At 35.9% G+C, this 12,538-nt stretch overlaps 1 protein-coding gene across 1 annotated transcript; it reads left to right on the top strand.

The window, feature by feature from the left end:
* The first annotated feature begins 8,638 nt into the window (after nucleotides 1-8,638).
* LOC108746417 (eukaryotic translation initiation factor 5) lies at nucleotides 8,639-11,811 on the top strand. Its single transcript, XM_018483184.1, has 4 exons — nucleotides 8,639-8,720; nucleotides 8,980-10,495; nucleotides 10,644-10,829; nucleotides 11,124-11,811. The coding sequence occupies exons 2-4, from the start codon at nucleotides 9,422-9,424 to the stop codon at nucleotides 11,259-11,261; spliced, it is 1,398 nt and encodes a 465-aa protein (XP_018338686.1). The 5' UTR covers nucleotides 8,639-8,720; nucleotides 8,980-9,421; the 3' UTR covers nucleotides 11,262-11,811.
* Nucleotides 11,812-12,538: the final 727 nt, after the last annotated feature.

Below are 12,538 nucleotides of genomic sequence, written 5' to 3'. Positions count from 1 at the left end.
TATATATATATATATACATAAACTTAAGATTTAATAAGTACTTAATATTTGTTTTTTATTTATTGATTATCCATACTATAGTGATAATTAAAAAAATGTAGTTTTGCGACATAATATATAATATTATTAAATTATTAAATCTTAAATATGCATTCTACATACTAATCATAAATTTAATAATGCAGTAAACGTTCAATTATTCAAATATTTATATCTGCTTATGTCAACGATTGGAAATTAAATTCGCATCAATAATACCGATATGAAATTTTTATTAATATATTTTTATAGATATTTTTTCAATTACATCTCCCCCGCAGCCCGCTTGATAGTCATGATAATTTTATCAAGTAATAAACAAGCGAAAAATCCATAACCGATTGTCAATAACATGATGATGATAATTGTATACCGACGAATTATACACTGCGGAATTATCACTCAACAAACAGCTTCACGGCGCTCGCAACTGGCGCAACACTCACGGCTGCGTTCAGATCGTTCAGGAATACTCAGAATTGATGGCAAACTTCAAGCTTCAAGTAGTAGCCATACTAGTCATCACGCAGCAAATGTGACTCGTAACGTTTTCGATCTGTGCCAGTACACGTCTTTTTCAATTTCCATCGATCGAGAATCGCCGTTCTCTACGCGATTCCGCGATTACGGTTATTAGAAGAAATTCTACTCGTCGACGGCGCCGGAGGGCAACCAGGAACGACGACGTAGGAGTCACCAGAAGGCCGGCTCTGTCCTTATCTCCTCATTCTCTCCTTTTCTCGCGCAAGCGAGCCACCTCGAAAATTCAACCTCGTCGATAACGGCAGCGAGGAACCTTCACGTATCGTGACACGTATCGGGTAGGAAGGGCGATTCATCTGTCTCGAATCTCGGCTCCCCCGAGCGGAGGATTTTCACGCTAGAAAGCGGCCGTCCAGCAGGGCGATACCATCTTATATGACTTTACTTCGACAACGAGGTAAGTTTCCCCTCGCCTCTCGGACTCCCTCGGATTTTAACGGTCCGAGAGATTCACCGACTCGACGATGACGAGTCCAATCGATATCGATTTAGCGCCAATCGCGTCAATCGAATTGCCAATTATTTTTTTTTCTTCTGATGTGCCATAACCTCTCTGCGCCCATGTTGCTCGTGCTCGCTCGCTCTCTAATTTTAGCGATCAGCCATTTTGGACACACGGCACGATGGGGCGTGCGTGCGTGCAAACACGAGCGAGCCGTGCCAGCCGTGAACCCCTCGCTCTTCTGCGGAAATGAGCGTTTCCCTCTCTCTTTCTCTCTCTCTTCCTTACCGTTTGCATTGGACGACGTAACGATGACGACTCGCGTGCGTGCCGCAACGATGGAGGAAACGATCCTTCTCGAAGCCGGTCCTGAGATTCTGTAATGTGAGAGTCTCGCCATGAGCGATTTTATCAAAACAAGAGTGAGGAAGAAGAGTATATGTACTGCGTCTTTTTATGTATGCTGTTTTATTCTAACTTATATTCAAAATTTATATGCCCATTTTTTTCCACTAATGTAGAGCAACTTTAATCCTAGTTTAACTTATTCTTCATCTTTTTCTAAAATTAAGAATAGGAAAAAGATGAAAAGTAAGTTGATCTTCTAAATCTTACTCTGACGAGTGAATCTCGCTGTTAAAGATTTTTATTCAAGACTCAATTTTTAATTTTTAGAGAGATTTTATTCCATAAAATTTAGAGAGTATCTTACTCATTCCAATTTATTGAAGTTGACAAAAATAAAGCCAATCAAGTTGTTATCTCAAAGCCAGACTGTGTTATAGGATCTCTGACTCAATATTGGTCAATACTGAATTCTTTAATCCGCGCTTTTCTTCTTATTTTCAGCTAATCTATTACTACTAGACCTGATGCAAAAATAGGCTGCTTAATGTAAACGCATTTGTGCGTTTCTATGGAAAATTCCATGGAAAAAACACAAAGATAGAAAATACAGGATAAAAAAGCCTTTTCAGATCTAGATTCTTCGATAGAAAGAAGAGAAAAAGGAACGAATGCAATTAGACACACCGATCTCTATTCGTATTATGTCCACAGGTTTAGTTCTTTTTAGCTGAACTTCCTGTACAATTCATCTTTTTTTCGTATCTAATATGAAAAGAAAAAGAGAATAGAACCGTGCAAGAAATTCAGCTAGAAAAAAGAACAGGCGTAATTTCTACCAATAGGTTTTTTTTTATTACTGAACTAATGTTCAGTACACATACTACACTTTTTATAATTATTGAAATAGATAGATGTTTGAAATTTGGCGAAAGCGAGAAGGCGCAAATGCAGTCCAATGCAATAATAAAAAAAAACAAACGTGTAGATTCACTTTAATTTCAGTTTAACTTATTTCTTCTATTTTGCTAATTTTAACATTAGAGAAAGGTAAAGATTAAATTAAATGAATTTAAAATTAATTTGGTAGAAATAGACGTTAAACGTACATATGTATTTTCACTTCAAGTAATTCGCGTTTTGTAATTTGGTAGCTCCTGTACTCTCTGCATCGAGAATAGGACGAATGTATAGAAGGGGAGGGAAAGAGAAGCATAGTGTGTGTAGCAAGTGCAGCGAAAACAAGCGGATCTATTTTAGCGAGCACTTCTCCAACTAGCCTATCGCATCTCTGACGCGTATCCGTGGCCACAATAAGGAATTTATTTCTCTCTTTTGTAACGAGAGAACGAGCAATTTGTTCTACGCACGAGCAGGAATTGCTAATATCCGACGAGTACAATTTGTCAGCATTGACATTTCTAACATTTTGTAATTAAAGGAAAGTTGTTTTAAATGTGGTATACAGCCAATTACATTATTACGGAATGCGTCCTGAATTTGTTACAAACAATTGTGTCGTATTACGTATTTTTTCAAACTAAAAAATGCATTGAAAAGGTGAATTATTTATAAGCATGGTATTGAAATGACAGGAATTGATTAAATAATATAAGAGCCTAATATCGTTTCTTGTTTAAAATTTGTATGTAAAATTCACAGATTCACCATAGAATGTGTTATTCTGTATTTTTCAAGTACTTATATTTTGGTCGAATTCCTATATGATATGATTTAAAAAGTTTAATTCTTATACAAGCTTTTGAAAAATCCACTAAATTAATTTTGTTCCTTCAGTTATCATTAGCACTTTTTTTACGTATTTTGTTATACATTTTTGTAATTCCCGTAGTAATAGTTTAAAATTACACACTTTAAGAGATAATTAAATGACCTAGCAGAATTGATTTCTCGCTTTAACTGCCATTTTAATCATAAAGATAACGGTTGAAAAACGAAATGTGTTTCTTCTGATATTCGTGCATATTTATTTGCGCTTTTATTATTTTATCATATTGAACAAAAGAAAATATTTATTTTACAATCTGATTCGAAACATTGAACTTGCAAAAAAAAGGAGCGAGCGACAAATAATTTGCGTGACGTTTGCATTATTATGCGAATTACATTATATATACATATTGCCGCGTCATCTAATAATCAAGAATTCAATATTCGATTCGCTATTTATTTTATTAACGCTAATATTACGATACATGTATAATTAATCACGGTATATATTTATGTTGCATTAACGTCAATAACAACAATGCTGACTAATCGAAAAGTTTTCCGTAAATCCGATCGATTTTGTAACGAATTCTATTGAGTTTTTATTAGAGATTGACGTAAAAATTAAATCCAATTTTGTAAAAGTCAATCAGCTGTCATACAATATCTCGCTTATTTTCCCCAGTACATTTCCAGTCCAATTTTCCGATAACAATGTTAGTTCGGAGACATGCAATATATGCTGCGATTAGATTATATAGCTGTAGATATGTATACTGCAAATACGTCGATAAAAAAATCGCAGATAATACATTCTTTCGGCGCGATTTTCTAGCCCGTGTTATTCAACTTCGTCACGATCGGCAATAACTCGTCTGGCTCGTGTTTGTAAATACGTCCCTATCGACAAATACAGACTTCCTCGAGTGCACGCAGTGTAGGTCGTCAGTTTGTCGAATTTGAAAAGGTTCTTTGAGTTTCAAAAAGTCTGCTTCGAAAAAAGACATTTATGTTATCAGGTATCGTTTATATTATATACGTACAGAAGATATAAAGAATCGTATATACAGATAAGAAAATCTCGACTCGATGAGATTAAATACAAAAATAAGGATAAAGCTTCGAGATTACAAAAAATTACGTAATAACAATAAGTAGAAAATGTCGAATATTTCCAAGTGTTTTATTTATTTTCGTTTTAATTTAATTTAATTTATTTTATTTATTCTTATTTTCGAAAAATATCGCATATAAAAAATACTGGAGAAATAATTTATAATATATACGTGATATTTACCATTGTATTTTTGTATGCAATATTTTTCGAGAATGCGAACGCTGGAAAGCGTCCAGTTTTTGAAATTCTAGAAGTATTTGAAGACAATTGCGTCAGGCGGGATTAATTCTAAATCTTCTTCCTTTGTCCGGACGTGACTGATGAATGTTTTTTTTTTTTTTTTTATCTGGCCAAGATGGTCTGTTACTTTGACCCTTGAGTATGCATACAGTTCTCGATAACGATGCAAAATAATACTGCTTTATCAGGCGACAGCGGTTCTCAAACACTATCTTCTCACGAATCGTAGAATTTTCATGAACTTTGGTGAAGGACATTTCTCTAGAGTTTATCTCACTGTCGAAATGATTCTGGAGTTCGATTGTGCATTATGCAGCTTGATGAAAATTACAAAAGTGAGAAAATTTACTAGGCGTTAGTCAAAGAAGTTATAAAATTTTAGCAAATTCATTCTTTTTTTTTTGTAATTTTCATCAAGTTGCACAATCGAATTCCTTGTAAATGCTTTTGAAAGGACGCATCAAAACTCCGTTTTCTTCATAAAAATACGAACCATTACATTAGAACATGCGTGTGTATCTTGGTCATAGCGATGAAGTAATGTTATGCGTTCCATGCTCTCACTTTCTCCGAATCCGAATCGCAAGCAGAGGCAAGTGTGCCAGAACGAGTTTCGCCAAGGAAAGTATTTATCGAGGATCGCCAGGCCAATAATTACGGTGTATCAAGAACGTCCTTCTGAACGAAGAACTCCTAAACAGACTAGTTGCTAAACTGGTCGCGAGAATCTAATACATTGTTTGACTTTAACAAGCAAATAAATCTTTTGTAATGAAAAGTAGTAAGTTTCCTTTTGAGAAATTTAAATAATAGCTAAAACTCGGTTGAATACAAAATTTACTACGTAAATGCAAATGTTGAAACGCTGTTCTTAGAATTCGTTAATACAAACGAAATTTGTATTAAGTAAATTTTTATGCAAATTACAATATATAAAGAATCTGTTTTGTATTGAAATACAGAAATAACAAAAATATTCAAATATCAAAAGAATGTTAGATTACTATTCAAAATGAGATTATTAATCTACTGACCATGTTGAATTTTCCATCAGCAATATAAGTTTCGAGTTTCAGTTTAGATTCTTATTTTTCTGGATTATATAAAAATCTAAAAAAAATTCTTATTTACATTTGTGAAAGCTTTTAACGAGTTTTTATTGTAAAAATCGGATTATATTTTACTTATTTCTTACAGATTTACCAGAATTTTGCCTTCAAAGTTCAACTTAGCTGGTGGAGGATTAAATTATTCGTCAAATTAATTATTCACTGATTTCCATGCTGAGAAGCATGTTTATTACTTCATTTAATCAGACACCTAATATGTAATTAATACAGTAAACAGAGAACTGGATGGCTCAATCCATAATGCGTCCTGAACCTGGGTCAACTCACCCCGACCTATCTCACAAGATTTTTTCTTAAGTCTTTCCTATTCGCAGGTCGCATGACTAGGATCATAATCAACTGCAAAGAAATTTTATTTCAATGTTAATTTAATATAAATTATGTCACGGGATTAAAATTTAATTTCACGCACACACAGATCTTAATTCCACAATTTGTTAAATAAAAGTTCTCGATTCCGGGTCGGTTATAACCATTTGAGAGTAGAGTAGAGTGACCTTGCCCGAAGGCTGCTCTCTCCTTAGAAGAGGCGACGTCGGCATCCGGATCGGCGTCGTCGGCGTCCGATCAATATACAGCGGCTAAAGGACGCGTGCGCGCCGCGGGGTAGGCCGACCCGAGGTCCCGAGAGCCGTCAGACTACGAAGAGACGAGTAAGCACTCTAGTTGCACTAGCGAGAGGCCGACCTCCTGAGCTCTCTCTCTTCTCTCTCTTTCTCGCGAACTACCCCCTGCGCGAGAATCGATTCTCTCTCGGCGACGCGACAGACCTGCTCTACTTTTTCCACTCTTTCTCTCTCTTTTTCTGTCTTCGAGCCTCGTCCTTTTTCAACGTATCTCTCTGCTCACGAGGGTGCTGTTGGAGAAGAGGAACAAGTCTGGGTACATCTGGCGATCAACGACAGCAGCCGCGTCACCGTCGCAAATCACGACTTATGCGTCTGTACCGAGCAGGTAACCGTTTCCGGTGCACCTTCCACGAGAGAATTATAATAGTTCCCCTGAGCAATTACCACCTCGCGAATGGGTTAACCGAGATTTGCTATTAGATTATTGCTGCATTCCGCCACTAGGAAATAGGAAGGCAAAAATTCTGCGGCTCCAATGCGCGAATCAAATTTAAGACGTTTCGTTTTCTGAAAGAAAAAAATCCTATTGTTAAATCACAAGGACAATGTTCGAAATATTATTCCAATTGATTCTCGCGGTCCATCTTTAGAATTGATGCCTTTGTTAAAGTGTAATACAGTTTGTCTTAAGAATTATTGCTACGTCTTTGATTCGCCTTGAGGTATCTTAACAGTAGCCACGAATGCGCCGCTTATAGCACGGTAAATGGAGCGCAAGAATCAATATTAATAACGCACAGTTATTGTAAACAACAAGCACCGGCTGCAATCGGGTGCAGAATTACACATCACTTACATTACTACGATTGAAACACGAACAAATCGCACTCTTAGACATCGCGGTACTAAATCGATAGATGAAATGTCCCTCGAGAAGTACTGTTCTTTACAGTATTACAAGAGGGATATTAATTTAATTACTCTTGTTAATTACACAACGATGTAAATCCCTTGTGTAAATCTGTATACGAATTTTTGAACGATCTTAGGAAATAATTATACATAAATAAAAAAAAAAACAATTCTTTGCTCTAATCTCACAAAGAGCACCTATGAATATTTTATTATTATGAAAAATTAATTATCTTATTGTAGCAAATGTCATCATTTAGAAAACAAACGGAATCAAAAGATCAAATGAATAACATTCAAATAAGTCTAAAGAAATCGAGTTACGTCGCAAACATATGTTTGTGACAGTAGCTTACCCATAGATAGCTATCTATCTAGCTTACCCCTTCATTTATTATATATGTATACTTCCGCGCAATCATACTTCGAGCGAATGTTCATTTATTATGGCTGCATTTGTTCGATTATCGAAAGAGATTAAATCTGCTCGTCGCAATTTTCGTTTCCGCAACTTCAAGGACGTTCAGTCCGATTTAGCGATCATCGCTATCATGTTCCTAATACGATTTGTCCCGCATGAAAATCATCCGGATGATCGTTAGCATTCTAGCCAGATGAAACGTACACCGGTCCGATGATCGTCCATGTCTGAAAATTATCCTGAATTTCATCCTCATGGTTTTGCATCTCTCGTGAATGCTTTTAGCAGACCACTAACTCGCATGGATAAGAGCAGCCCGCAAGATTTGCCTTTGCATCCGGAATACATCCGCAATCCTACAATTGAAATGATCTCAATAAGATCCAGGTTAAAGGGAAAAATAATAAAAATAGAAATAATATTATTATGTTATAAATTTATAATTAAAGTTGATAGACATATATTCTAAGCAAATACAAACGTCTTAGTTTTAAACTCTATAAAAATGACTTTTCAAATTAAAAAATTATATTTTTCTCTTTAAAAAATTTAATATTAAATTTTCTTTTGTATTTTCAAATAAATTTCAAAAAACACTTGTAATATGTCCCTTAAAGTTCTTTAAATTCCTCAAATTTGAATTTAAAAAATTACTAAATTCTAATTTTCTTTGATTTTCTTTAAATCCAGAACCCCAAATGTATAAAATAATATCTCTATTTTAACAGGATAATTTATTTAAAGAAATTAGAATTAGAAATGTAAAAAATAGAATTTTATATGGAAGTTGTAATTCAATGAAAATTAAAAATGAAGAAGCTGATTAGTACATCTTTAAGATTGTTTCGTTCTTTTTTGTAGAAACATCCAGGATATTATCCAGAGGGAAAGGATCGGCGTGTAGCAAAGGCGGTGGTGATAGTAGAACATTATTATCCGACTGGCGATCATCAAACGGCAACACCATCACTACCCACGACCGTTTGTTTTCGTGCGACGAGTTAACCGGCGAGTTAACGTTGACATCACTACCAACCTGGTACCACAGATTGCCAGGCTTTCTTAAGGCGACCAGCAACGGACAGGCAGCGTGTATGATCATTGAGGACTACCCCCCTACCCCGCCCGCCACCGCCAAACCGAGGCAACACCCGAGGCATCAAGATACCACCCAACGATTTCTAAATCTTCACCTGGTCCTGCCCAAGCACAGGACCTCAAAATTTTCCAGGTTTGTGAATCAATCTGGTTAGTGTTAATTGTTTTATCTTAAATTTTGTTGAGAAAATTAACACTATCTTTAAAAATACGCTACAATTTCTGCTCAAATCTGGAGTGTTAAGAAATCCTTAAAGACGTTGAAAAAGATTGAATTATAGTTATTAAAATAAACTTGTTTGAAAATGCTTAATAATTGTTAGTACCTAAAATCATTAAGGGTAGTTTGAGTTACTATGATATTAAAAAGACAAGGCTTTTTTTGTCTATAGTAATAGGCATCGGAAGCTACAGCCATTCAGAGAAACGTGACTGGCGTCAGCGGGTAGCGGCGCGGCACGCCTTACCGCTAATAAGAACTACAATCCTGAGAAGAGGAAGAACCACCCTGACTCGACACGCTGTTACGAGCTACCACGAGCAGGTAGCAACCATCGCCTGCTACTGGCCGCCGCCAGCTACCAAACTGCCGCTGGCTGGAAACGTGCGACAGAGGGGATTTAGAAGAACCAGGACGAAGACGTTACCCACCTGAGAAAGAGAAGAAAGAAAGATTGAATAGAGCGGATTTGACGTCGCGTCACGAGCTGCTTAAGAGGCGATTTTTTCGTTCCGATTCATTAATACTTTCACAACGACGTCTCATCAGAGATCATTGTCGATCGGAGAAATAAAGTTCGTTAAGAGCAAGAGAAGGCGGAAACATCGGTCACCATGGGGAGCGTAAACGTCAATCGCAATGTCAGCGATGCTTTTTATCGTTATAAGATGCCGCGGATTCAGGCGAAGGTGGAAGGCAAGGGAAATGGTATTAAGACAGTGATTGTCAACATGGTGGATGTGGCGAAGGCGATCGGTCGTCCGGCTACATATCCGACCAAGTATTTCGGTTGCGAGTTGGGCGCTCAGACGCAGTTTGACTTCAAGAACGAACGCTTCATTGTCAACGGCTCGCACGATGCAACAAAGTTACAAGACCTGCTGGATGGTTTCATTCGAAAATATGTTCTTTGCCCGGCCTGCGATAATCCGGAAACCGAATTAATGGTCAGTTCGAAGAAGGGCACGATCTCACAGGGTTGTAAGGCATGTGGACATCATGGCCTTCTTGAGAGTAATCACAAGTTGAATACGTACATCTTGAAAAATCCGCCGAGCTTGAATCCAGCAGTACAGGGCAGCTCTTTGACAGAGGGTAAACGCGGCAAACGTTCGAAACGTGCTAATGGTGACGCTGCGGCTACAGTCGCTGCTACCACTGCCACCACTAACGGCAACGATCGATCTGGTTCGCCAGAAAATGACGTCAACAATTCTGGAGACATCGTGGTGGAACCACCGCCGGAAAGAACGATCAATGACGAGGGAGATTACGATAAATGGGCAGTAGATGTATCTGAGGAAGCAGTCAGAGCTCGTCTCCAAGACCTGACGGATGGTGCTAAAGGTATGACCATCAGTGATGACCTTGATAAGAGCGAAAAAGAGCGCATGGACATGTTCTACAAACTGGTCAAATGTCGTCGCGATGCTGGCCAACTTGACAACAATCACAAGGAGCTCGTAGCAGAGGCGGAGCGTCTCGAGATTAAGACCAAGGCACCATTGATCCTTGCCGAGCTGTTGTTCGATCAGGGAATCGCCGCACAAGCGAAGAAATATCGGGTGCTACTACTGCGCTTTACTCACGATGACATTAAAGCACAGAAATATTTGATCAGAGGAATCGAGCAAGTAATCGCGCTGCATAAGGATGCACTGATGCCGAAGGTTCCCGGAATCCTCAAGGTGAAAAAATAAATTTTTTTAGAATTAAGAAATATTTTAAGAAATTTTATTAGAGAATTCAATTAGAAAGTATTGATACGTACCGTAAGTATTAGATACTGCTATCACACAAATTATTAATTAGTTAAAATATTTGTGTACATTACAGTTATTTTACGATGCTGATATTCTAGAAGAAAAGGCATTTGATGAATGGTCAAACAAAGTCAGCAAGAAATATGTCTCAAAAGATCTGTCGCAGGAAATTCATGATCGAGCTGCACCATTTTTAACATGGTTGAAAGTTGCAGAGGAAGAGGAGTCTGAATCCGAGGAAGAAGACGACGATGTGGAGGTAATCTCATTGTTCATAAGTGCTTTTAAGAAAATCATTAATCCTTTAATTCAATTTTTTCATTATTTTGCTCAATTCTTCTATTAATTTATAATTAAATATACAATAGAAGTTTTCTTTTTTCAAAACAATCCTCATTAAATCTAATAAAATATTTGCCCTATAAAATGCTTTGAAAACTGTTCTTTTTTCTGCGTTATTTATTCTTTATAAACTATTTTTATATGTATTATATTTTTTTATAACATTGTGATATGAAAAGATATATCTGATATTAAAAATTTTCCATTTTAGATCGAATATGACGATAGAGCCAAGCAGGAATCTTTGAAACAACAGCAGCCGCCGGCCATACCGAAACCTGCCGCCGCTACGACCGTCGCTGCCGCCAACAATGATTCCGAGGATGATTTCGATATTGATGCCATTTAAAGCATACGCATACACCATATTACACGTATCATACACCCAACATATATATACACACACGCAACGCAACGGATGACAAGAAACACTGGTCCGAGCCGTAATATCTGAGAGATAATCATTTTCCTCTTGAACAGAATTATGCAAATGCAATCTCAAGTTATACGCAAAAATAGATATAGGATTTTCGTTGTTTTAGACTGACGAGAGCGACACAATTAAACAATGCTGTTTACATGAATGAAGAAAAAAAAAAGAAAAAGAAATTTTAATCGTTCCTAAGAGTTTAACGTGATTTATCTATATACAGTATATTCGCAATATTTTTAATTGTTTTAACGATGCATTTATTGAAAAGATAGTTATTTCTTTAATATTGATTGATTGTTGTGGAAACATTTTAATGGTGCGCGTATATCTTGAAATGCATCCCTTTAAAATAAAGAAGACATTCATAAAGCATTCATGAGCACCGGGAAATTGGCCTGCTAAAAACGTTCTTTATTGTATTATTCTAATTATTATTATTCAAATAAATATGGTTTATTGCAATGATCACCTGACGTCTCACTCTTTACACTTAACAGAAAAAGATTACAATTACAAATGTAGCGTTAATTTAATATTAATAATGATCAATGAACAATTTAAATTTTTATTGATTAATTAGATGTAACAGTTTCGATAATGAGTTATCGAGGATATCTATATACTACTTGAATAAGTTCGTTTTTCTTTTTAAAACAAGATAGATAAAACAGTAAATAATCGAAACATTTCGATGAGTTACAGAAACGTACTCATTATGAAAGTGAGTTACTGTAATCTAGTAAAGTATATCTATTTAATTCAATGTTCGCGAGCGTTATTTGTCCTTTAACATTTGAGAAACATCAAGGATAAAATTATTCCATGAGCGTTACAAGCGTCAAGTCGATCGCATCCATGGGTTGCATCAAAATAATCACAGAGTATGGACAAAAAATTTTTTTTAAGTTTCTGACAATATTAATCACCTTTTGTGATTGTTTTAACAATTATTATAATATTTATAGTTGAAAACATTTTAAACACTTTTTCATTAATCTCATTTTATTATTATTGAGCTAAGGTGTTTTATTTTTGGAAAATAGTGCTTATACTGTAGTATTGAGCTTTGCGCATGAAAGAATTTGAAATAGGAATAAATTTCAAATATTAAAGAAAAATAAACATCAGAAATAGAGATTAAATGTACCGCATAATGGAAATAAGATAAAATATATAAATATATCATATATATA

Source organism: Trachymyrmex septentrionalis, unplaced genomic scaffold (assembly GCF_001594115.1).
Source record: "Trachymyrmex septentrionalis isolate Tsep2-gDNA-1 unplaced genomic scaffold, Tsep1.0 scaffold17, whole genome shotgun sequence".
Taxonomy (NCBI): Eukaryota; Metazoa; Arthropoda; class Insecta; order Hymenoptera; family Formicidae; genus Trachymyrmex; species Trachymyrmex septentrionalis.
The sequence above is the reverse complement of the archived record's forward strand: the minus strand, read 5'-3'. Positions and strand labels throughout refer to the sequence as shown.